This window comes from Pantherophis guttatus, chromosome 3, assembly GCF_059756535.1.
Source record: "Pantherophis guttatus breed Tessera chromosome 3, ASM5975653v1, whole genome shotgun sequence".
Classification (NCBI taxonomy): domain Eukaryota; kingdom Metazoa; phylum Chordata; class Lepidosauria; order Squamata; family Colubridae; genus Pantherophis; species Pantherophis guttatus.
Genome location: NC_142065.1, coordinates 26,406,304 through 26,433,140, shown reverse-complemented (window position 1 = coordinate 26,433,140; position 26,837 = coordinate 26,406,304). Strand labels below are relative to the sequence as shown.

General features: G+C 39.5%; 1 protein-coding gene across 1 annotated transcript; it reads right to left on the bottom strand.

The window, feature by feature from the left end:
• Positions 1-99: 99 nt before the first annotated feature.
• PABPC1L (poly(A) binding protein cytoplasmic 1 like) lies at positions 100-26,488 on the bottom strand. Its single transcript, XM_034413885.2, has 15 exons — positions 24,740-26,488; positions 23,537-23,730; positions 22,655-22,770; positions 20,678-20,817; positions 19,507-19,601; positions 18,673-18,810; positions 16,401-16,496; positions 14,459-14,725; positions 13,069-13,159; positions 12,511-12,639; positions 11,648-11,787; positions 10,726-10,819; positions 4,718-4,848; positions 981-1,070; positions 100-451 (listed from the first exon to the last, which is right to left on the bottom strand). Exons 1-14 carry the CDS (start codon positions 24,930-24,932, stop codon positions 987-989), a joined length of 1,908 nt encoding a protein of 635 aa, XP_034269776.1. The 5' UTR covers positions 24,933-26,488; the 3' UTR covers positions 100-451; positions 981-986.
• Between the last annotated feature and the right edge of the window lie 349 nt (positions 26,489-26,837).

The following is a 26,837-nucleotide window of genomic DNA, read 5'->3' as shown; positions in this document are numbered from 1 at the left end:
AGAGTTTTGAATCTACCCACACACACACAAAAATAGTTGTTTCTGCCGTTTCTACAGTAAATGTGAAGAGTAGCATCTAGAAAAGGAGACAAAGGTTGGTGAAGTTTCAGCTGTTTTATCAAGTCAGCAGCAGGAATAAATAAAATACCGTTACAGGCTCTCAAGCTTAAGGTTACCCAAAAAGAACCAGGACTGAAAAATAAATTTACAAAAAACAACATAAGAGAATTATTACGTTCCATTTTCATCTTCCTACTGCATCATTATCATATATACCAGGATCACACACAGGAAAAGTTACTATAATAGTTATTCAGTGCAAAAAAGAAAACAATTCAAATCAGGCTAGATTTTTGCAAGAACAACTAGTTTAAAGAGATATTCATAAAATCTCTGGTAACGTGAAGGTTTTGTCCTCTCTTCAGTGGGGATTGTCCATTTTCTTTTTTTCCTGCAACGACACATTTCAATTTTAATTGGGGAAGCCAAGCCTAATTTTTTTTAACAAAATGTTGCTAGTTAACAGGTTTTCAAGTGTTTTTTTTTTAGCTTCACAGCCTCAGCAGCAACTTTTTAAATCAATATTTTTTTTCATTTCAATGTGAAAGTGAGCCTTTGTGAGGTATCCGATACCTCAATTGTAAATTAGACCTGCCCTCCCAGATGAGCCTTCCTGCAGTCTTCATGCACTTTAAATCTATTATACCATCAACATTCATTTCTGCTAAAGCTGTGTTTCTCAGTCTTTAACTTTAAAACATGTGGACATCAGCTCCTAGAAATTATGGGCGTTGAAGTCCATGCGTTTTAAAATTGTAGAGGTTGACAAAACACCATGCTAAGACATTCTGTGCAATGGAAAGTAATGCTTATAAGAGGGGAAGGGGAAGGCAGCCCAAACAGAATATTGACTTTGTAAAAATCACAGACACTGTTGAAATGGAAAGCTAGGCTCAGCAGGTAATGCTCACTCAGCGCACCTTCCGTCAGGGGAGAAATGCCATTGAACTGCTCTTGTGGGTTGCTTCAGAGATCTGATGGGCTTGAAGCACAGCTACTGCTTCCTCGATCTAACAAAGTCAAAGCCAAAGACAAGATTGGAGTTTAGAACAGTCATTTGCAGAGTTTGAAATATCATTGTTTCTGCATCCAAAGAATCCAACACACAGTCAGGGCAAAGCCTTTAAAAGGAAGCTCCACTTGAATTTTGCTGGTACAGTAGCTCATGCTTCTCCAGAGCCCTACTGATGCTTTGAGATTAGCAGCCCCAGAATTCATTGGCTCCACTTCCAATTGTCTTGAAAGACTCCCAAGTTGGAGAAGACTATAATAACACCCTGAGACAACTTTTTCGCTACTTTGGTGAAATGGCCCCTGTTTAACAGATCTGGGAAGTTGTCTTTATAATCCAGTTCATCTGTTTACTTGTGGGCTCTCTCTCTACTTGGCACTGAGCCCACCTTCACAAGCCTTCTGATAAACAATCTTGCTATAAAATATTTGAAAAGGGGCTAATTAAGAACAATGCCACCCAAAGCCACTTAATTATTTCCCATTCAAATTCAATGTTTTTTTTAATCCGCACTTGAGCTTTTAAGATACATGATGAAACTCTTTCATGCTAACGAAGATGCAGGAGAGGAAGAAAACAGATGTGACTTGGTACAGAGATAAAGCAGCCCAAGTACTTTTATTAACTAAAAACTGTTCTTGAAAACAGTGGTAGGTTAAGACCAGACCATGAATTAGATTACTCTACAGCAGGGGTGAAATCCAGCAAGTTCTGACAGGTTATGGAGAATCGGTAGTGGAAATTTTGAGTAGTTCGGAGAACCAGCAAATACCACCTCTGGCTGGCCCCAGAGTGGGATGGGAATGGAGATTTTGCAATATTCTTCCCCCAGCAGTAGGGAGGGAATGGGATTTTGCAGTATCCTTCCCCCTGGAGTGGGGTGGGAATGGAGATTTTGCAGTATCCTTCCCCTGCCACACCCAAGCCATGCCCACCAACCCACACCACACCCACCAAGCCATGCCCACAGAACTGGTTAGTAAAAAAATTTGGATTTCACCACTGCTCTACAGGTAAGTCCTCAATTTACAGCCATTCATTTAGTGAGCGGTTGAAATTGTAAAGGCACTGAAAGAAGCAACTTATGACCAGTCTTCACACTTAAAATCACTGCAGTATCCCCATGATCGTGTGATCAAAATTTGGGTAGTTCGCAACTGGAATGGGCAGGGGTGAAATCCAGCAGGTTCTGAGGGGTTCTGGAGAACCGGTAGTGGAAATTTTGAGTAGTTCGGAGAACTATACCAAATACCACCTCTGGTTGGCCCCAGAGTGGGGTGGAAATGGAGATTTTGCAATATCCTTCCCCCAGGAGTGGAGAGGGAATGAGGATTTTGCAGTATCCTTCCCCTGGAGTGGGGTGGGAATGGAGATTTTGCAGTATCCTTCCTCTGCCATACCCACCAAGCCATGCCCACCAAGCCACGCCCACAGAACCGGTAGTAAAAAAATTTGGATTTCACCACTGATCATGGGGTCACTATCTGTAACCTTCCCAGCTGGCTTTGGACAAGCAAAGTCAATGGGGAAGCCAGATTTACTTAACAACCCTATGATTCACTTAAAAACTGCAGTGATTCACAACTGTGGCAAAAAAAATCACAACATGGGACACAACTCACTTAAACCCCCCTTGCTTAGCAATGGGAATTTTGGGCTCAATTGTGGCTGTAAATCAAGGATTACTTGTAGTCAATCTGTCCTTCTAGGATCAAACCTGCTTCAATAGAAGTACATGAATATACAGTAGATATATAACAGAGAGGCTATAAAAACAAACACCTTGAAGAATACATTCTTACAAGTTTAAATGTTATTTTAAATGCAATCCTTCCCAACCTTTTGCATCACTCCCATTATATCTGCTCAAGATTTTCTTTCTTATTACAGTTCCTTCACACCACTTTTTAAAAACAAAACTAGCATTTTCACAATCTATCATGCTTTTCTTCTGACCACAGTTCTGATCGTTCTTAGAACTTATCATATTCATAGTAGCACTCCCATATCATGCTAAAATAGATCAGGCCAGTAATGAATACATTACTAGTATATGCAACTGCTAGATTTCCAAATCAGAAATTTGATAGTTAGCTTGGGGATCAACCACCAGTGAGTGCTATTTTGATAATGTCATCCTTTCCAGAGGCATCTAGTTGGCCATTACAGGAGGCAGAACAAGGGACTAGGTGAACGTTCGCTATCACTCTTCCAGTATCCGTATGCTCATAAGGTTGAAACAGGAGTAAAGGTATGTAGGAGTGAATACTGTACAGTTAATATCTCTAGGCCCGTGATGGCGAACCTATGGTACGTGTGCCACAGGTGGCACATGGAGCCATATCTGTGGGGACACGAGCCTTGCCCTAGCTCAGCTCCAGCGCGCATGCATGCACTGGCCAGCTGATTTTTGGGCCTTCCGGGCCTACCAGAAGTTGGGAAACAGGCCGTTTCCAGCCTCTGGAAGGCCTTCAGGGGTGGGGAAGGCTGTTTTCGCCCTCCCCAGGCTCCAAGAAAGCCTCTGGAGCCTGGGGAGAGTGAAAAACGGGCCTACCAGGCCCACTGGTAACCTTTTTGCTGTCGCGTGCCAAAAGTGGGAGCGCGGGGGGGGGGGTCGTGCATGCATGCGGGGAGGTGGGGCATGGGGGGCATTGAATTATGAAATTTGGTGGGTTATGCAAAATGTTTTGAGGAAAAAACTTCAGTTTTCTCCACAACTGTTTTTATTGGGTATAGTTAAGGGTTTTACATTGGGTGAAACAAAGCTGATACTGTATATGGTGACAGCAGCGAGATTATTGATAGGTCAATATTGGAAAAATGATGCTTTGCCCACTATTGAAGAATGGACTTTGAAGATGGCCAGTTTTGCAGAGATGGCGAAGATTTCAGCATATTTAAAAGACCAAACTCAAGAGACTTATGTATGGGAGTGGAAAAAGTAGATAGACTATGTGCAGAATAAATATCAAACTAGGAAATATCAGATAGCTTTTAGCTGAATGAATGTATTATGTAGGGATAGATTGAGTTTTATGAAGGTATAAATGGTATATAGGGGGGGGAGGGGTTTAAGTTTCATAAAATGTATTTTTGATTAGGATTTTATTTTGTGGAAGTCCTGGGGGGAAAAGGGGAGGGTTAGGGAGGGTTTGGGGGAGGGGGAAACTGGGGAGAAAATGTATTTGTAAAACTTTTCAAATAAAAAAAAAAAGAATTATGAGTGTGGGCAGATGCATGCATGACCCCCACCACGCTCTTCCCGCTTTTGGCACACAACGGCAAAAAGGTTAGCCATCACTACTCTAGGCTGTTGGTCTCTGTTCTTCCCTCGTGCTATCATTATAATGGATCACCATTGAAAAGCTAAACCAGATATGCATTGGTGGATCTATACAACACTTAAAGGACAATTACATAACCCCAGTTATGTACAGTAGCACAAGGAATAATATAAAAGAACAAAGCAGGTGGAAAATCAGTCTGCTTAGGAAAAACTGAACTGAAAGAAAAAACAGCCATGGAGATGCTATTGAGACAAATTTAACCATGCAGACCCACCTAACACAAAGCAGGACAGTTCATTTCATCTGAAAAATTTGGAATGGCAGAATTAGGGCATTTTAAAGCATGGAATCCCAGTACCTTAGAGTGAAGGGATTCTGGTGACTCCAGCATAAGTAGCAGGTCAGAATTATCTATCTCCAACAGCATGCCTGTAATCTTCCCAGCCAGGGTGGGGTGCCTTGCATGAATTAGAGGATAGAGACGTTCACCTATGCACAGCAAAAAAAAAAAAAAGAATAAAAAAAGGAAGTACTGGGAAACCTGAATTTATCTTGTGTTTTATGAAGTCCCCCAGCAAGTTCTATTTCAGCACTTAACCTTCATCCAGCCGACCAACAGAAGACTATGAGGTCTGAGAAGTTTCCTACAATCTTTGAAATAGCTAATATATCGTGATCATTGTCAGGTACTGTGGAAAACTTTAAATGGCAAATTCTTAGCTAGCCATCACCATTGCTAGAGAACTCATATCTGAAAAGTAGGTTCATTAGCAAGGGAAGTAACAACCTCAGATGGACCACCATTGCCTCAGACCTAGACTTGTCAATGATGTTCTGTCTTTAAGCTGTTAGGTAAAACTGAGCTGGCAGATTTCATCCTCCGCTGCAACCCATGTGCTCTCCATAGCCACCACAGTTAGAAGATGATACACAGATAATGCAGACAACCCAACTGGCTGTCTGGTGTAGTGGCTAAAGTACTGGACTACAAAACAGGAGACTGAATTCCAGGCCTACTTTAGGCCTGAAAGTTGAGCTGGCTGGTTGTCTTTGGGTCTCTCATTCTCTCTCAGTCCAACACACGTCACAGGGTTGTTGTTGTGGGGGAAAATAGAAGGTAAGAGTATTATGTATACTGTCTTAAGATGAACAAATAAAAAGGATATAAATCTAATGCTATTTTTAAAAATCTTTGAAGACTACACCGAGTAGGTATTTTTCTCATATCATACTTCTTTAAGCAATACTTATTTGTTACTTTTCTGGATCTCTATCTCTGCATCAAGGCCTAATGTTGCTCATTAGATGTTTTAGACCAAGGATGTCAAACTGGCGGCCCGTGGGCCGGATGCATCATGCGCAGGCCACGCCCACCTCGGCTTCACAAGGGGGAAAAAATGTTGTGATATGTCATGTGACATAACGTGACACAATCAAGTTTGACACCCATGTTTTAGGCCATGGGTGTCCATCCTTTTGGCTTGCCTGGCCGTATTGAGTGAAGAGGAATTGTCTTGGGCCACATATAAAATACATAATATAGTTATATCACATAATAATAATAATAATAATAATATATATAACTCACATAATAATGTAAAAGTTTACAATCTTTTAGTACTGGGGCCACAGTACTAACTATTCACGCTATATGTGGCCCATGGGCCCTGAGTTGGACATGCCTGTTTAGGCTGAATAGTAAGGAAGTACATGGGCAAGTACATTCAGGAACTTGCTATAGAAACTAGATTATTTAAATTGGGTAAAATAAAATAAAATAAAAAATAATAAAATAACTTGGTGTATCACTTATCAGCATTGGATGTTAGTGTTATGGTTATCACAGAGACAATAGCACAAAATGTGACAGCATTTATTGTCCTACTGCCACCCATAAAAATGTGCAGATAAATTTCCCAGTTTCCCCCCCCCCAGTCAGAAGATTATTGAAGTTAATTGCAAAGTTCACAAATATCAATTTGATAGGCAATTTATTCAAAGGGGGTACAAGATGAAGAAGGAAAACTTTAGATATATTCAGAGTTAAATCTGCCTGATTTTTTTAATCCCAAGCCTCTTGAAAAATTCTGGAAATATTTGGAAAACCCTTCTTCAGACCAGCGTAAATATCACTGGACTCATTTGGAAATCAAATCCTTCCTTATTTCACTTTTAATAAGAGATAGTTGGGAGTTACTTTTTATGACTCATGTTTACCATCATTAAATGTTTTGGTGGATAAGATCTCGCAAAGATTCCTTCACAATCAGAGATGAGAAAATGACAAGTACTGTAGTAACTACTGCTAATTGCTGCCTGACTTTAGCTATTCAGAAATGTGTCACTTCTAATCAAAAAAGTTACACTGATCATTCTTTTACATACTAAATAACTAGACCAGCCTTTTCCAGCTTGGTGCCCTCCATCTATATGAGGACTTCTGGGAACTGAAGTCCCAACACATCTGGAAGTTGCCAAGTTGGGAAAGACTGAGGTAGATCAATTCTTCAAAAATGTAAATCAGAAAGACAGAAAAAGTGATAATCACTTAGGTGCACACATATCTTGCAATAACAGATATTGCATTCTTTTGTTTTTATAAATATCCGTAATAAGTAATATTTGGATATAGATTTCATTTCTCACAGTGCTTTGTGTGCATTAGCTATAGGTACTCTGATCTGCAAACTGCCAGGCTGTTGTTATTCCCTTAGCCCACATATTCTAGATCAGGGCTGTCAAACTCCTGGCCCTTGGGCCAGATGCGTCGCATGTTGGCTACGCCCACTCCCGGTTTAGCAAAGGGGAAAAAAGTCTCGATATGTCATGTGACGCTGCCGTGACGACGTGAGATTGACACCCCTGTTCTAGATTGTTTGGGAGAGGGGTGTTATAAAGTCACTCACCGCACATTTTTGGAAGACATGTGATTCTAATAAGATTCTAACCAAGGACTTCTTGATTTATCATATGGTTTCTTACATTCTATGATTAACCAGCCAACTCCTTGTTTTTGCTGTCCTATTACCACCTCTTAGGTAGGAATAACTAGATGACCTAGGCTGATCTCAAAAAACTAAGTAGACTTCATCCTGATTAAAGTCAGATAGGTAGGCTCTAAGAAGTGTTTAGGCTGTAGGCTACATTGAGTAGATGACAAAAGCACCCCAAAAGACAACTTCTTCACTGTTACCAAAAAAACTCTACATAGACTGCCCATAAAAGGCATTACAAATTGAAGTTAGTTGCAGTAAGCTTTATCATTTGTTTATCAGGTGATTTAAACTGGAAAACTCAAGATTTCACCAAGGTAATACTTCTCCCTCTTTTCTTTTCAGTACTCGCTGTAACAATTTCATCCCTTTTGCCTGCTTTATTCTAAACCTATAAAGTGGACATGGGTGACATTGAACTAAGTCATGAAGCTAGATTTTCCCCTGAGACTATTTCTTGCATCTGTATTGTCCAGAAGCATTGGGGCAGAGGAGCAAAGCAACAAAGACTGACTCCAAGACTCAGTGTGGTGGCCAGAAACATACAATACAGGGCGAGACTAAAAAACTAAGCCTCTGAAGATAACTGGATAATAATCCTCATCTCTTGCAATAGAAAAGAAGTTGCATCCTATCAGCCAAAAGATGCATCTCTTCCAGTCTTTTTACAATTTGATTTATTCTGGTTTATTCCTATACAAGTACATATCTCTACAAGAGTTGTAGAGCATTCATCTAAGAAACTAACCTTCTAAAATACTGCATATGCCATTAATTTGTTAGTATATGCCTTCTCAACAGTTTCCCTGAGATTTGGAAGCTACCCACTGTATTGGGCTTTAGGAGAACTGTAAAGACCTGGCTCTGGGCTAGGATAGAAATGGGCTCAGCAAATGTAAGAGCATGGAAAGTTATGTGATGTTGCAGCACTGTGTATATGAAGTTAAATATTTCATTTATTCTGCTTTTATTTAATGTTGTTGTGAGTTGCCTAGAATTATCTTGTATCAGATAGGCAGCCATGTGTGAATTTCTAAACAAATAATTAAAAGCTTTAGATAATTTGTAGAAAACATTATGACAGATTTTAGGACTAGTATAATACAGAGAGTCATTGCTTAATAATCATTCATTTAGTGACCTTGATGGCATTGAATGAGTTTTAGGATTGGTCCTCATAGTTGCAGCCATTGCAACATCTCTGCAGTCAGAATCAGAATACAGCTGGAAGGGACCTTGGAGGTCTTCTAGTCCAGCCCCCTGCTCAAGCAGGAGACCCTATACCATTTCAGACAAGTGACTCTCCAGTGATTTCTTAAAAATCTCTAGTGATGAAGCACCCACAACTTCTGAAGACAAGCTGTTCCACTGGTTAATTGTCCTCACTCTTAGGAAGTTTCTCCTTAATTCCAAGTTGATTCTCTCCTTGATTAGCTTCCATCTATTATTTCTTGTTCTGCCCTCTGGTGCTTTGGAAAATAAATTGACCCCCTCCTCTTTGTGGCAGCTTCTCAAATACTGGAATACTCTATATCTCTGATGGTGAACCTATGGCACGCATGCCCAAAGTGGCATGTGAAGCCATGTCACCCGGCACGTGCGGCCTTGCCTGTTTGCCTTCCAGGTTTCTGGCACGCATGCACGCGCAACAATCAGCTGTCCTTTGCATGCATGGCAGTGCCAAAAACCAGTGTGTGCATGTACCAGCTGATTGTCAGGTGCGCATGCGTGCCAGAGCCCAGAAGTTTGGCTTTTCCGGAGCACGATCCCTTCATGTACGCGGCAGTGCCAAAAACTAGCCTGCGCATGTGCGCCAGCCAGCTGATCAGCGGGCGCCCATATGTACTACAACCCAGAAGTTTGGCTTTTCCGGAGCACAGCCCCAATGAGCACACGTGTGCGCGCAACATTTCCGCACAACCTTTTCGGCACTCAGTGCCGAAAAGTTTGACATCACTGCTCTATATAGACTGCCCATGACCCCCCCCAGTCCTTCTTTTCTCTAGACTAGCCAAATCCAAATTCTGTAGCTGTTCTTCATATGTTTTAGTCTCCAGACCTTTAATCATCTTAGTTGCTCTTCTTTGCACTTTTTCCAAAATTTCAACATCTTTTTTGTAATGTAACAAAAACTGGATGCAGTATTCCAGGTGTGGCCTTCCTAAGGCTTTATAAAGCGGTACTAATACTTCATGTGATTTTGATTCTATGCCTCTGTTTATACAACCAAGGATTGTATTAGCTTTTTTGGCTGCTGTTGCACACTGAGTGTCAGAGTCAGGTGATTGCAATTCAAGCATTTGCAACTGGCATGCAATTACAATGGTTGTGGTATTCCACGGCCACATGGTCTCCGTTTGCAATCTTCACAATCGACTTCTGACAAGGATAGTCAATGGGGAAGATAGCAGGAAGTCACAAATGGTGATCACATGACATTGCACTTAACAATCAGGAAGGATTTTGTTAATTTCAGCAACCAGAACTGCAGTCATAAATTGGTACAGTCACATGACATCACATTTTACAACCACATTGCTTAGCAATAGAGTTTTCAGTCCCAATTACTGCTGTTACAAGTAGTATATGTACGTCCATTGACAAGAAACAATAGATGGAAACTAACCAAAGAGAGAAGCAACCTGGAATTAAGGAGAAGTTTCCTAATAGTGAGAACAATTAACCAGTGGAACAGCTTGCCTTCAGAAGTTGTGGGTGCTTCATCACTGGAGGTTTTTAAGAAGAGATTGGACAGCCGTTTGCCTGAAATGGTATCGGGCAGTGATGGCTAACCTTTTCTGGACCGAGTGCCCAAAATGGACCTGCGCAAATGCACAAGCACGTGCCCGAACCACCAAATGCAATGCGCACGCTGGCCCATGCATGCACCCCCGTGCATGCATATGCACCCCCATGTGCACCCTGCTCCCATGCATGCGCCCCCTGCATGCACGCCCCCCCCACATTCTATGCATGCACACACGGCCCTCAGCGCACACCGTGTCCCCGCATATGCATGGCAGAAACCCGACGACCAGTTGGCTGGTGGGAAGCGCATGCGCATGCGTGGCAGTGCTGAACTGGGGTGACAGCTCGTGTGCCCACAGACAGGGTGGTGCATGCCACCTATGGCATGCATGCCATAGGTTCGCCGTCACGGGTATAGGGCTCCTTGAGCAAGGGATTGGAATAGAAAATCTCCAGCTCTATTCTGATTGAATGAAGTACATCTTTTTTTTTTTAGGAAACATTGTTTTCTAAGCTGAACTATGGTAAGCATAAAATATTTGATTACAACTTTTTCTATGAGAAAGTCCTGGCTGAGGGGGGAGGTTCACAGTGCTGCTTACTAGAAGATACACACACCACTCACCAAGTATTTGTTTCTGTTCTTGAGGAGGAGCTGCAGCCAGCATGGATGTGGTCAAAGGCTCCTGTCCATGGATATGAATGATTGGTTCTACAGCCTAAAGCCCAAGAAACAAAATATACTGAGAAGAGCCCTTCCATTCCTATCGAACAACTAATATCAACTGATGACTCTCTGTGAAGTATGCATTGGTTAGAGCTTTGCTTCTCTTTGCAAACTCATATGACAGCTTTAATATAAGCATCTGTCCAACTCAAATCTTATCCAGAGAATTGAAGAAAAAACAGAGAACCTTTGATTTCTGTACACTATGCAATAATCAATATATAGCTTAAGTTAACTTAAAAGATGGAATGTTGTTGTATAATATCTCCTTTTCATACAGAAAGCCATAGATCTAAACCTCAATTTCTGAAAGCGGAGTTGTCTTAAAAAATGGAAAGCTGCTGTCAATCATTGTAGCCCAAAGATCCCCACTATATTCTGACCACTGGACAAATACAGTATCTTGCAGCGTCCTCTCAATCCTATATTTGTATTCTTTTTAATCAAGGTATGTTTTTGTGTAATCAAACGCAGAAGAGAACAATCTTGTATGTTCAGTGTAATAATAGCACAATAATCAGAAGTGTAGTGCTCTCCATTTCCATCTAGAGAGAAACACAGGAAAGGAATGTTATTGGTAATCTGGTCACCTCATCTGATCAACCAAGTGTGCAAACATGAACTGGTTAATGATCTGATTCATTGGTTTCTCTGTGATTGAGTTCTCACTGATATCCAACCATTCCCAAATCAGAATTCCAGCTCTACATATCTCTGCTACAATTTGCCAAATTCAGTATCTCAACAATAACCCATCTAAGAGCAGTTAGGTTCTGCATCTAAGTGTGTATTTTAACTGCAGAATGGAAGAGGAAGAGACCTGTTGCATTGGCAGAGATGTTACTGCGCCCAAAGGGTGGACATTCCTCACAGCTGAAGAATACTTGTACTGCGAGACACCACGTGAGAAAGTTGGAGAAGAGGATGCTCTCGCACTAATGGTCTGGGTTCCAATGTTGACTGGAATGAAACCAGAAATATTTTGAAGGAAGGCTTTAATTGTTCCACAATATTACATGTTTATTTTTATTTTAAAAAAACTTTTAAAATAGCACAGTTCTACATTGCACCCAAACCTGGGAACATACAGATCTGTAATAACCTTGCCAGATTTCACATGCATGATACATGGTACAAAAGTAAAAAGATATCCCCCAATGACACTCCGGGAAGAAAGATTACATCAGACATAAACTCTTGGTGAGCCTTTTGTCCAGAGCAGGCTCCCAAGAAGTAACATTTTCACCAGTCTGCTGTTCATACATTTAACCCAACTAAGCCATAAATTTAGTTTCTTGGGCTACACTTAATATTAAAAGCCATAATGCGTCTTAATTGTTTTAGCTTTGTGTAAACCCATTCCTTTTGGCTAACACTCATGAGCTTGCTCAGTAAGCCAAAACAAATTTAATTTAGATTTAAATTATTTTTCATTTAAGCTTCAGCATTACATGGTACTGTATTCTCAGATTATATTTTCCAATCATACAGCAACAGACTTCCAAAACTTAGGTTTTAGGTTAAGAAATAAGGAGCATGTTGTAGAATTCATTGTGCAAACTTTCAAGTTCACTTTCCTCCTTGTTTCCGGTCAGTGATTCAAAAATCAAGGCAAACCCATTCCCTTGAGAGATATAAGTTGCATTCATCTGGACGATGTACTAGCAAAGGCCCCAAACCTACCCACTCTCTGGCCAGTGGATGGTACTCTGGGAACTTGAGTGGAGGCTTGTCTCATAGTGCTGATGTTGGAGAGGAGGCGGCGAGGGGGTCCATTTGGTCTTACCATTGGAGTAGCTGGATGATAGGATGCTAACAACAATTAAATACCTTCAGTCAGAAACCTTATTTATGGATGAGATCATAGCGGTAGTTAATACCAGAATTCTGGTTCATTCTCATTACTGAGTTTACAATTAAGACTACCAGCCATGCACACCACCCCATAATATTTGAACCATAGTTTGGTTGCTATTTTAAGAACATTTCTTAGTCCTCCTACCCCAGAGGTTTTCAAACTTGGCAGCTTTAAGACTTGTGAACTTCAACTCCCAGAATTCTCCAGCCAGCATAGCTTTTTGGGAGTTGAATTCTGGGAGTTGAAGTCCACAAGTCTTAAAGCTGCCAAGTTTGAAGACCTCTGTCCTACACTATGACATTAAAGGAAGAACTTCATGCATGGGCAACCTCATTTCCTTACATTCACAGACATATTTTCCGGATAATAACATTTCAACTCACAAGGAGGTCTGGAGGACTGAGTGTTCCAGCGAGGGGCTGGGCGGACCGGGGCAACTGGGCTAGGACTGTAGAAAGTAGCTCTAGTTTGTGGCTAAGAAAGAAAGAAGAGAAGGTGGCATGACAATGTATATAAATTAACAAGGTATTTATTTTTGACCTCATTAACATTTTGAAACATACGAAGGAACCAACATGGGGATTTTATAAGTTCTGTGCTGTGGTGGGTTGCTACCGGTTCGCCCCGGTTCAAGCGAATCAGTAGCGGCGGCGGGAGGCTCCTCCCACCCACCCGGACGTCATCACGGATGCTCTGCACTTGGACAGAAGCTTCTGCGTGCGTGTGTGCACTTCCAATAGCAAACCAGTAGCAAAGGTAAGTGAAACCCACTACTGGTTCTGTGTTTTTATTTTTGTACTTCCAGCATTATTACAGATCGTTGCTATCCTGCACTAGGATTATAAATCTAAGCAGTTTTTCCAATCTGGTGCCTCCAGATTGGGAATTTCAGCTCTAACTCAATGATCGATGATGAATTCATTAACATATCCAGGTAGGTTTCATGGCAACAATATGGAAATGTTTTGCTATTGTCTTCTTTTTATTTCCCAGTCTAGCTTCAGTTATATGTATAATTGAATAATGTTACTGGCTGGAGATGACTATATGAAGCTGTTGTCAACCTAGTGAATTTCAAAGGTATTGGATTACAGATTTCAATCAGAGCATGGTGAATGAACAATGATGAAGCCTTTCTTCACATGCAACAATTCGCTTCGTTTCTTATTTGAAACAATTCATTGTTTTTCAGACTTCTCTTCTAACATTAGAATTTGAGGGCATTCAAATAAAGCTGATTAGATTTCGATGAGCCAAAATCATACCTCTTCACAGAGTGCATAATTACCTTGTGGAAATAATACCCATCAGAATGATAATAGGCACTAACAAAATTCTAACTTAGTGTTACATGGTACCAAAAATCTAATTTTTTCCAGTTTTTCGTTGTAATATTGTAAGGATTAGATAAATCATTTATCTCTCTGTGAAGGTTGAAGAGAATGCATCTCACTCCCATCTCTGTCCCCCAAAACAAAAAAAGTTCCCAAATGATTGTCCTGCCACCTGGCGATGCCATGACATCATTGGCACACTATTGTGCCTCCAGGAGGGCACAAGGGCAAAATAGAGTCCCCAGGTTGGAAAAAAAAATAGTCCACCCTAATCATTCACATGCTGCAGGTATAAATTTGATTCTGATGCCTGAGGGCACATTTTAAAATATGCATCTCAAGGGAGAAGTGTTTTCATATTCCTTGAGGTCTAAGCTGTCAAATGCTGTTAGCTTTATTTATGCATCTTTAAGGGAAGTGGTATTCTTATAGGTCTTACCTGTGGCATTGAGGGCAGGAAGTAGCCCGCAGAAGGGTGGAAAGAACATAGGAGGGGACCAGGGAAGGCTCTCATAGTGGCCAGCCTCTGCATGTATTGGTTGGTGAGAATGGCTTTTCTCTCCTCTTTCCGTTGGGCAAGGGCAACATACAAAGGCTTAGTGCTGACGATGCGTCCATTCATTTCAGTCACAGCCTTAGTCGCTTCTTCTGGGGAAGAAAAACATACAAACCCAAAACCTTTGCTGTGTCCACCATCCGTCATTACCTGAATGAGAAATTAAAACAAAGTCCACTGAGCCCATGACTCTCAGCACAGACAGGAATGTCCACCCTAGTCAGTATGGACAAACCAGTCAAGATGGTGCTTACAATAGTGCAATTAAATTTTATTTTATTTAGCTTATGGCATCTATGGTCATGCAATCACTGATATACAACACTAATACACAAATATGCATTTACATAAAGCAGTGTGTGTGTGTGCATGCGTGTACAATACAATATATAAGATAAAACATTACATTAAGGTAAAACCATGATAAAATCTTCCTAATGTACCATAGAGTCACAACAGGATAGATGTTCTAATTCTATATCTAAGGAAGGTAACCATCTAACTCAGTGATGGAGCGAGCGTGTGGCACCAAGTGCCGAAAAGGGAGCGTGTGTGCATTTGTCAGGGCCGCGACCAGGAAGAGTGCTGCCCAGGGGTCATGTGTGTGCCTGATAAGGTACTTCCAGTTTCTGACATGCACATGCGTGCCAGCCAGCAAGTCTTCCGGTTACTGCTGTGCATGCACACACACCAGTCAGCTGGCCGGCACGCATGCTCACACAGGGAAACAGAAGACCAGCTCTTCTGGTTTCTGGCAATGCTGCATGCACAAAGGCCAGCTGATTGGCTCATGCGCATATGCGCCAGAAACTCAGAGGAGGAATGGGTGACGCTGCGCATGCCAGGCAACATGGCTCCATGTGTGACTTCAGGCATGTGTGCCATAGGTTCACCATCACGGATCTAACTGCTTCTGGTGTGGCTGCAATGAGATCATCCCAGCCCAGGTGTATGAAGTGTAGACTTCTTCCATGATGGAAGAATAACTTTTAAAAGCATTTGTAGAAAAAAAGCTTTTAAAAGTAAAAAAAAAAAAAAGACTCTGATGATCGCACGGCTCAACTTGGCATGGGAGGGGCAGGGATTTCTGCTACCAATTCTCCTAATCACCCACCGCCATCGCTACTGGATCGGGTGATCCGGTCCGAACCGGGAGCATTTCATCCCTGTGCCCAACCTATTACACAGCTTCTAACACACAGTAATCAATGTATTAAATTGGTTTATTATTTCAAGATTGTAAAATGTTTCTACCCTTCCACATTCTCTCCCCCAGAGATAAGAGGAAGAGAGAGAATTTGCAGAAACTTGGTTCTATTGGATAATCTTACATCTATTAGTAAGCCATATTGCTATCCCTCTGCATTCAACAACTGTACAAAACAAGTCTTGTGTTTTATGCTTTCAGACAGAAAAATTCGATTAAAATGTTTTAAATAAAAAATATAGCAATCAGAATTACTGCAGAAAATACAAGGCATAGAGAGGGGTAATTAATTATAATTACACAGAGGCCGACTTGGTGTCATAAAATGAGCTTTGGTTATTGAGTGGTTTAAGCATATTAATAAATAAATCAATAAAAACAATTAAGGGAGAATGGTAACAGACTGCACTGCAAGTGAAAACTCCTGTGATTATTATTCCTTCCATAATATGCAGCCCTACATATTAAAACATCCACTAGGTTTTAGAAAAGCAAATCATGAAACAGGTTCAAACTGCATTCTGAAAGGAAACAGCCCAGTACTATTTGCAATTGGTGAGAACAACTAGCAAGCATCCACATCAAATATGCAAGGATACTCAGGTGTTAGAATCTTACCTTGGCACTTGTGATGGTTCCATAGGGTGAGAATTCTTTTCTCAAGTGCTCATCATCAATGCCATCATCCAAGTTCTTTACATACAAGTTTACTCCCTGAAAGCAAACAAGCACAGCCATTTTTGTCTCTTCACCATAAATGATATTGAGATAAGAGTTTTGTAATGAATATAGACATATAAGTGACATCATCCAGTATCACAAGGCTGAAAGAACCTCACGTGCTCTCAAGAGCAGTATCTAGGGTTTAGGATTAGCTTTATCTGATGAGTGGTCATGCAAATCAAAGATAAAAAAAGAGTTATAGTTGAAAATATCTAGAGGACTTGGGGGAGAGGCTGCCCTAGATATTATCTTTCAAATTCATGAAGTGAATTTAACATTGACCTATGCTAACTTCTATTATTTGCCATTTACCCAATGCCTAAATCTAGAATACATGTTATTTTTATTGAATTTGTTCTCTGGTTGTTTATACCTACTACAGTTTATATGTTGCTAATGAGGGTCAAACCAGAAGGAACAATGCAACATTAATATAGCAATGACAATATGCAACGAAACAGAATAACAGCACCCTGAGGATCAATTATAACAACCAATTCATGGCAGGATGATCCCTTTAATTATCAATCAATCGCAACCCTTTCAGGAAAATGTTAACCGTTTCTGAAAAACAATGAGATGGGAACAAACCTAATCTTGAGAAGAATGCTATTCCCAAGGAGGAGGACACCAACTGAGAAGGCTCAATCTTAAAGTCCCTAAAGATGACATTTCTTAAGAGAAAGGATCTTAAAAGAGTCCACCCTTCCCAATTTTAATGAGTGGATGGAATCCACTGATTGAAGGCAGTCCATCGATATCCAAGTCCTAAGCTATGTAGCCATGATCATATTTTACAAAAGAAGAATAACTAGCTAGAAAGGCCCACCTCTATACTGTAAGTAGTCCTTACCTAAATGACCCCCAAATTCCTCCTGGATTAAAATAATCTACATATACTATTCATGTAACAAAGATAAGAAAGAGCTAATTATCAGAAAAACCGATTAACTGAAAAGTTCCACATTTGAGAAATATGAGGAACTTCATTTGAACCTTGTCTCAGCACTTTCTGGGATAATTAGACTGTACATTTTAAAAACAGGAACATCCATTAATCGCCATATGGCTCTAAGGATGAGCATGACAGAACTGGCCTCTAGAAAAGTTTTTTAAACTACCATATTTGTTAACTTCCAATCCAGTTATATCTTGCCAACATTTGTGGTTTTTCTTTGGGCAAAATATATACCTTAGAGTTTATAACACAAAGCAAGAAATGTGCAGGATAGGAAACTGGGTCCAAATTAAAATAGAAAAAGTACAAGAAAATGATGTTTGTTCACAGTTTGAGAACTTTTCTTGGGAAAAGACACTCTGCTCAAAAGGCATAAAAAGAAGAGAGACGTCACTGCACTTATTTAGTAACAACCTGACACTTGCTGTTCAGAACTTCCAAATCTTCCTTCAGGCAGCCCCCATTCCCCATCTACCTCTTTCTGACTGAAAACAACACAGTAGAGTGAACCTAACTGCTAGAGTCATCAGAAAACATCCAAAGTATTGAATTAGCCAACAACAGTCACTTAAACTCAATCTATTCCAACTTTCTGTTCAATAGGTCCCAGTACAGAATAGAAAAGGGGCAGAGAATGAGTATGAGAATGGAGAATGTTACTGTAATAAAACTCGCAATGTAACTGTGGGACTGAATCAAATCAAGTCAACTACTGTATAATACAAGATGAAGAATCATAGCCAGCCATAGACGGGACATTTGAGATTATTTAGCAGAAAAGGGGAATTTAGTTCAATTTTCCTTCTCTCATTCCCCCTCCTGATCCGATTTCTTTCATCAAGAGCCACAGTGGCGCAGTGGTTAGAATGTAGTACTGCAGGCTACTTCTGCTGACTGCCAGCTGCCTGCAATTTGGCAGTTCAAATCTCACCAGGTTAAGGTTGACTCAGCCTTCCATCCTTCCGAGGTCGTTAAATGAGGACCCAGATTATTGGGGGCAATATGCTGACTCTATAAACCACTTAGAGAGGGCAGGTAAAGCACTGTAAAGTGGTATATAAGTCTAAGTGCTATTGCTATCTCTGTCCCTTCATCCAGTCCCTTCATTCTAGTAGAGGTGCATTTTGGAGTCCAACAACAGAATGTGGGATTTTTAAAAGACATCCAATGGTTCTGTACCAGCCACACTTTGCCTTCAGCTCATATTACCTGATATCGGTTCATTCTTTCCTGCTTCATTTGTTCAAATTTACGCTTCAGCTCGTTTTGTCGCTCCATCCTTTTTTGGGCTCTGCCAACAAATACTGTTCGGTCATTGATTTCACTTCCATCCATCTGCTCAACGGCCTGCGGTGAGAAGAGGTGACAGGCCACACCGTAAATTTATTTCACAGTAAATCACCTCATACTTTATGATTTCATTACAGGTAGTCCTTGACTTACAGCCACAATTGGTATCAGAATTTCCATTATTAAGCAAGGCAGGTTGTTAAAGTGAGTTGTGCACCACTTTATAACTTTTACCATGGTTGTTAAGCAAATCGCTGCAGTTGTTAAAATGAATCATGCAGTTGTTAGGTGAATCTTGCTTCTCCCATTAACCTCATTTGTCAGAAGTCCTTGAGATCTCAGATGACAATCATATGATCCTCGGACACTGAAACTGTCCTAAAACTTGCTGGTTGCCAAGCACCCACATTTTGATCATGCCACCATGGGGATGCTGTAACAGTCTTAAGTGTGAGGACCAGTTGTATGTTGCTTTTTTCAGTGCTGTTGTAAATTCAAAGAGTCGCTAAATGAAATGTTGTAAGTCGCGTACTAACTGCATTTATTATTTTAATCAAGGCCTGCTTTGAATTAGCCAAAGGATGAAATGCTATCCTGCCACAGCCTGAGGAAATAATTGGAACACTAGTTCAATTTATGACGAGATGCTGGCTTTAAAAAAAGACTCTTAAACTCTTATTATATTCCCCAATCCTTCCTTCTACCATTACTTTTAAACAGAGAAAGGAAGATTGCGAACGAAGATCAACTTGCCTTCTGAGCATCTTGATGCTTCTCAAAATTGACAAAACCAAATCCTTTTGAGCGGCCAGTATTATCTTTCATGACCTTGACACTCAAAGTTTTTCCTGGAAGTAGAACAAAAATGTTTAGGCTTATACTACAAGAAATAAGGTTTTCATGGAGCGCTGAGGCACAAGGTGCTCAGCTCCATTCATGGATAGTAATGGATACATGCCAATAAGTACCACATTCTTCTATTACATTTAAACCTTTGGCTCACAGAGAAATTTTACTCCAGGGAGGTATTTTTCATGTCTTCAAATTCTGCAATAGAAAATTCAAATTTGTGTCATGGCAGTTCAAGGGACCCAGAGTTGCTTAAATCAGATGGCTAGCCATACAAATCAAGTTATCATTCTCCAAATACTAGCCATCCTTGTCATTTTATATATATTAAAATGAAGTCTTCCGCTTACCAAGTGCATCCACTTATTAGATAGCTCAAGACAAACAGGTCAGGTGTTCTGTATATTATTACAGGGAAGGAATTTCTAATTGATATTGAAAAGGAAGCCATTTTTAAACCATCTTACATGTAAAAGTGTAGCTTCCCATAATCCTGTACCCTCCAAATATAATGGTTATCAGTTTTCATCCCTTAGGGATACTAGACAAATTCAAAAGAATTAGGGGAGGTGATGAGCACTGCATCAGAACAGCAACAGATGGGGAAAACTTCCCAAAATATATCCTTAAAACAGATGCAAAATTGTTGTATCCTTATGTCTTAGATTATGATTTCAAATTTTTACTTTGCAATGGAATGTTTTTACCTATGTGGAAGTAGGTTAGATCACACTTCTGGCTCTATCTTCTGCACAAAAAAACTGAAGCAGCATCTAAGCCATGGTGGCGCAATGATTAGAGTGCCATATTGCAGGCTAACCCTGCTGACTGCCAGCAGTTCGATCCTGACCAGCTCAAGGTTGAAATCAGCCTTCCATTCTTCCGAAGTTGATAACATGAGGTAAAATGCTGACATAAGTAAACTCCTCAGAGAGTGCTGCAAAGCACTATGACACAGTATATAAGTCTAAGTGCTATTGCTATTCTGCTAAACTGTTAAACTTATGCTCACCCTAACCTTAACCCTAACCCATACCCATATTTTATTAGCAGCACTTTTAACTGTCACCCTTACCAAATTTTGAGAATATTTCTTGCAGCCTCTCGTCAGTCATGTCCTCTCCAAAGTTTTTGATGTAGACATTAGTGAATTCCATTGCTTTGGCTCCATATTCTGCTTCTCGCTCTCGGCGAGACTTAAAGTGGCCAACAAATCTGCAGTCAAGACAGGAGATGTGAAGCCAACTCTTAAAAGGGTATTGCAAGGGCAGAAGAGACCTCCTACTCTCTTTTATTCAGCTGACAAATTATGCAGCTGGGGCAGCTTCTTCCTTGCTGTTCTGCAAAGCCAAAGCTTGTCTTCTCAGGTGAATCTTTTAGAAGCCAAATTTCAATAAAATTCAGAAAGAGGCAGGATTGTATGCTTTGGTATGTTTGCAAAGGTATTTTCTTTAGGGCAGAGGTCCCCAACCTCTGGGCCGCAGCCCACTACCGTGCCATGGCCTGTTTGGAATTGAGCCACGTGAGTGGCTGGCTGGAGTGCGCACGCATAGCTCAACTTGTGTGAGTGGCAGGCCAGCGTGTAATCACACACATGCACACCAGTGGTGAAATCCATTTTTTTTTTACTACCAGTTCTGTGGGTGTGGCTTAGTAGCCGTGGTGTGGCTTGGTGGGCGTGGCTTGGTGGGCGTGGCAGGGGAAGGATACTGCAAAATCTCCATTCCCACCCCACTCCAGGGGAAGGATACTGCAAAATCCCCATTCCCTCCCCACTCCTGTGGGAAGGATATTGCAAAATCTCCATTCCCACCCCACTCTGGGGCCAGACGGAGGTGGTATTTGCCCATTCTCCGAACTACTCAAAGTTTCCACTACCGGTTCTCCAGAACCTGTCAGAACCTGCTGGATTTCACCCCTGATGCACACATGCCTGTTGCTAGTGCAAGTTAAGTTGTGCGCATACACACCAGCCCATCATTAGTGTGGCCCAGTTCCCCTCTCCTCCTCCCCAGCCAAGTCTCCAAGTTGTAAAGGTTGGGGAACCACTGCTTTAAGGGAATCCAGAGGTTAAAAAATGAGATTGAGAAGTGTTTTTTTATTTTATTTTTTTAAAAAATCCATATTCCACCCTTAAAAATAATGTTTCTAAGTGTGCAATACCTTAAAGTCAATTTAAAAAAAAAAAAAAACCCAGTAAGTTTAAGAATGTTGCTTTATAGATTTAAATTATTATTTATAAAAGAGAAGAATAAAAACTGCTTTATTAGATTCATATTTTGTAGTGAGTCCTGAGTCCTTCGGGAGAAGGGCGGTATAGAAATAAAATTATACTTGTACTTATATTTTGTATAAAATATGTAGAATGATTTCAAGATGTACAATAAAAAAACGTATAATTTGAGATTTTTTAAAAAAATCTAAAACAATATCTGCAGCATTCAAGTGAGGACCAGAGTTGGCTTTTGGGAGTAAACCCTTATTCCTGGTGATTTATTATTAAAATGTCTGTGAAACCAATATGAAAGCTAATTTTAATATTAAAATTTCAGTATTATAAAATGACTTTCCCCTTTTATTTCACAATTCCCTTCTTTAGTAGAAATCTGATGGCAATTTACACAGAAAATCTGGGGGCCACAACCAGGGGTTTTGGGGCTACCAATTGCTTTGGGCTATTTCTGATCTAAAAGGTCAAACCTGACCCCAATTATGAGTTGAAAGTAAACTCTCAGGCAAAATACTACAGTAACCACTCCAGTATATAGAAAAATGCCTCATGCCAATTGATGTATTTAGCCTGGTAAACCTAACTGACTTCACTCTGTCGGCCCTGACTAATAAAGGATCTACTAAGTTTCAAAGATTCAGAGAGTCTTGCTTCCCAAGAGATCCTAGAACTGAACCTGGATCTTATACATTCAAAACACACATTTACCACCAAGACATGACTGTTTCTTTAAACTATACTAGAATTGCAGGTTATTCCCCTTGTAAAGGATATTGGAGGGGGGGGGAATTCATTGCACCATCTGCTCAGGCTTCCACTTACACCTTGCGATCATTTAGAAGCATTCCATTCATTGTATCAATTGCTCTATTTGCTGCCTCATGGGTCTCAAAATGGACGAAGCCATAACCCCTAGATCCATTCTCATCACAAACAACCTGTTAAGAAATTTAAGAGAAGGGTGAAAGAAAGAAAATGAGGCAAATCAAAATTTGGAACTGATAATCAGTCCACTGCTTGCCTTTCATATTCCCAGTTCTTCCCAGTTGCCTTTTAGAATAATAGCTATCACCTGCTTAACATGAAGCCATCTAAGAATATCTCATAATCTCCAACTACTAATCTGTACTGTTGATGCTGGATGGAGATTATATGGATACTGAATGGAAGCGTATTTGGAGAGATTTCAATGTATACAGTTCTAGAGCTCCCAGTTGCTCTTCTGGAGCCATTCTAGTAATTTTGACAGCTGAGAAACCATAATCTCTTGTCCCATCCTGAAAAGATGCTGGGAGAAAATGGGGAAATGAGCTAGATGAGGGGTGTCAAACTGGCAGCCCATGGGCTGGATGCGTCATGTGCAGGCCATGCCCTCCCCAGCTCCGCGAATGGGAAAAATGTCACAAAATATCACCTGACAGCAACGTGATGCAGCGAGTTTGACACCCGTGATCTAGATGTTTCACCCAGGGGAAAAATAATTGAAAGTCTTGTTAAATTGAAAGCCATTAAACAATAACAGATTGATACTGCAGCTGAACATTGATAAGAAAAAGTGACACAAACATGAATATATTTCAGACTTCCAAATGAAAATGCATCATAAAAAAGAGAACTGTCAGCACTAAAGTAAATATTTATAATTATAATTCATAATTATATTTCATAATTATATTTCATAATTTCTGAAAAGGTTGCACCTACTTTGCAAGAAAGAATATTTCCAAAAGCTGAGAATGTATCATATAAAGCTTTGTTATCAATGGAATCATCCAAATTTTTGATGAAAATATTCCCGACACCTGATTTTCTGAGTCCGGGATCTCTCTGGGACCACATGATACGAATGGGCCGACCTTTTATGACTTCAAAATTCATGGTGTCCAAAGCCCGTTCAGCTTGAAGGAGGAAAAATAAAAGCACATTCATTTACCAATAAATCAAACACAAACCTGGGAAACACAAATTGCAGTGCACCAACATCTAACTTTTCAAATAGTTTAGAATTACCAACATAGATTATCTTCAAGAAATCAAGAGATAGGATAAGGGTTTAAGAATTCACTGGTTTTCACGGTGTTGTTTGCATGTGAAATCCTAAATTTAAAATGATCAAAATGAAAACGATAGTATAGAACTGATTAATATGTAAATATATCCTTCTGCAGCATATTCACTGCATTTTTTATTTAACAAAACTTTTTTTCTGATGAAAAGCTTAAATTGTACATGTTCAATTTGATGTTTCAGACATTATTTTGGAAACAAAGGCCCTGTCAGAAATTATGAATGTAGAGTGATGTTGACAGGTTGAATTTATGATCATTAACATTAACATTTATATTTGATCCATTGTTGGTGTTTGACACCATTAATAAAATCCATAAGGACAACTTTGTGCATTAAAAATTAACATTTGCATTTGCAGTTTATGAGTAAAAGAGGTGGTTTCTGTTTCAGCACCTGCTTCCTCAAGACAATATTATTTATCATTTTTTAAAATTAAAAGCACCAGTTCTCCCGTTTCTTCAGATTGAAATAGATCAACAAGTGGCATTCAGATTTCTAACAGAAGAGCACAGACTGCCATTAAGAGCTGTAGAAATAAAATGTCACATTTAAAAAATGGATAAGCAAATCTGAGTGTTCATACAATTATGAAAAATAAGAAATATTGATATAAAGCATATATGAAACATTAGTTCAAAGTTATTAGCCCTGAAAAGGATATTACACCCCTTCTCCATCGGAAAAAGGAAAATAAGACTGAAGAAGAAACCATGTCCTCTCAGAAAATCTAAAGCTTTTAAAGACAAACTAGTTGGAAGAAAATAGTAAAAGAGTATTTTAGTATGTATTGCATTTGTGTACAGTATCAATATTAAACCAAGCAAAGAAAGTTCTTACCATCAGCAGGCTGTTGAAAATTTATGTAAGCATAACCTAGAGATCGCCGTGTGGCAACATCTCGACAAACTCTGATGGACATGATGGATCCAGCAGGTGAGAACTTCTCGTACAACATGGCTTCAGTAACATCTGGATGCAGGTCACCCACATAGAGAGAGGCTAGAGGATATCCTGGGCCACTAGCATTCATGGCCAATCATCTAATGTAACTTTGGAAGTGAAGCAGAACCTAGTTACTACTCAGTTGCATAATGTAGACTTTTGAGACCCAAAAATAACATAGGGTTAGAATAGCTACAATAGTGCTCCTTGTAACTTCTCCATGTGTGTCTGACAACAGTGCCATGAAGAAACTCACATGGTATCAGGGAAAAAATATTTAGAGTGAATTACATTCCAACATATAATTGAAAGCAAAGTATATATAAGCTCTCCAAACCCAGGTCTAGCTAAACTAGAATCCAATCCCTTTTCCATAATCCCCATTATATTGCAATAAGACTAGGAGGGGGAGTAAAGGAATTCAACTCTCTATAGCAGAAAACAAGAAATGCTATTTAGAGAATTCTGGGAGTTGAAGTCCACACATCATAACATTGCTGATGTTGAGAAACATTGCAGTAAACTGACTTGGTACTTCTTTGGAACCTATTTTATCTTTATATCTTCTTAGTGAAGTACTAATGTACTTAGTGAGGTACAATGGGCTGAGATTATACTAAACTCATTATACTTGATGATGATAAACTATTATCCCAAGATTGCTAAACTGGAGTAAGTATCTCAAAGTTGCTAATTTTTATGGCCAAGCAATTTTCAAAGCCAGATCACACTATTCAAAATCCAACAGTATTCTCAGAAGAGGTCATTGGTAAAATGATTTTATACTGGAAGAAAAAAGTAGGTCTTTTGCAAACTGAGTTCTTAAACCTTTTGAGTCTTACAATTGCTTCCCACACTAGTGTATGCATATATGGGAGAAATAACATATGAAGCATCTTATATAAACTTGGACAGTAGACAGAGTCATGAGACAAGGATTCTGGTGAAGTTTCACCTTTTCTTCAGGATATTCAGTACTAATCTCAAGTTTAATGTTCTGAAAGGGGAAGTTTAACTTCTTTCTCATATTTTCTTCGCTGTAGGATGCATTTTAGCTTCCTCTGTTTAATGCAAACAATTATTCTATTGATTGTTCATTTGCAGAAAAAAATTCATTATGTAGCTAAAATCTTTACTTACATACATATCCTCCCTTGTTCTTCCAAAAAAAAAAAAGATAACTACAAACTCATAATACTTAATTCTTACTATAACATTTTTCTGTGCTTTTATATAGTACAAGTAGTGAAGAATTTTAAGAGAAAAATTGGCCAACATACTGATGCTATGCTTCTTTAATATTAGAGGATTCAATGCTGTACCAGTTATTTCCCTGATTGTTTAAAACTACTTCAAAAGAGAGCTACAAAAGTATTTAATCCTCCTAGGAAAATTATAAGAGCACCCTGGATTATAGATTCTGTAAAAATGATTTTAGATTAAAAAAAAAAACTCTCAAATGTATCAATAGATAAACTAATATTTTACATTGCCAATAATTCTTAATTATCTCTCCTTATAATTTCTATTAACAACCTTCAAGTGGTCAGATTAGGTTGAAACTGGTAACAAAATATCTGGAGGAACTCAGGTTGAGGAAAGTTGCAAAAATGTTTTGATTTGATGCAAAACTATTTTTTAAAATGGCCACTGTTTCTGAGTAATTAATTCAGATGCAACTCAACAAACTTTTTTTTTAAATGAAGAGTTGTTTGTTTCAGTTCATTACCTATGCAATTTTACCAGTTATTATTAATATCATAGATTAGTTTTTCTCAATCTGGTATTCTCAATCCTACAAAGCCCAATATAGCCAAAAAATGACAGACAATGCTGGGAATTGTAATCTCAGCACAGTTGGAAGCTATGAGTTTGAAGAAAGTCTCTCCCAATCACAGCTGTCCCATTACAGCTCTGAAAGATTGAGAAGGGAGGTTACTTATTTCCACATTTAGAAGTATTTCAATTTCAAAGACATAAAGATCAGGTATTT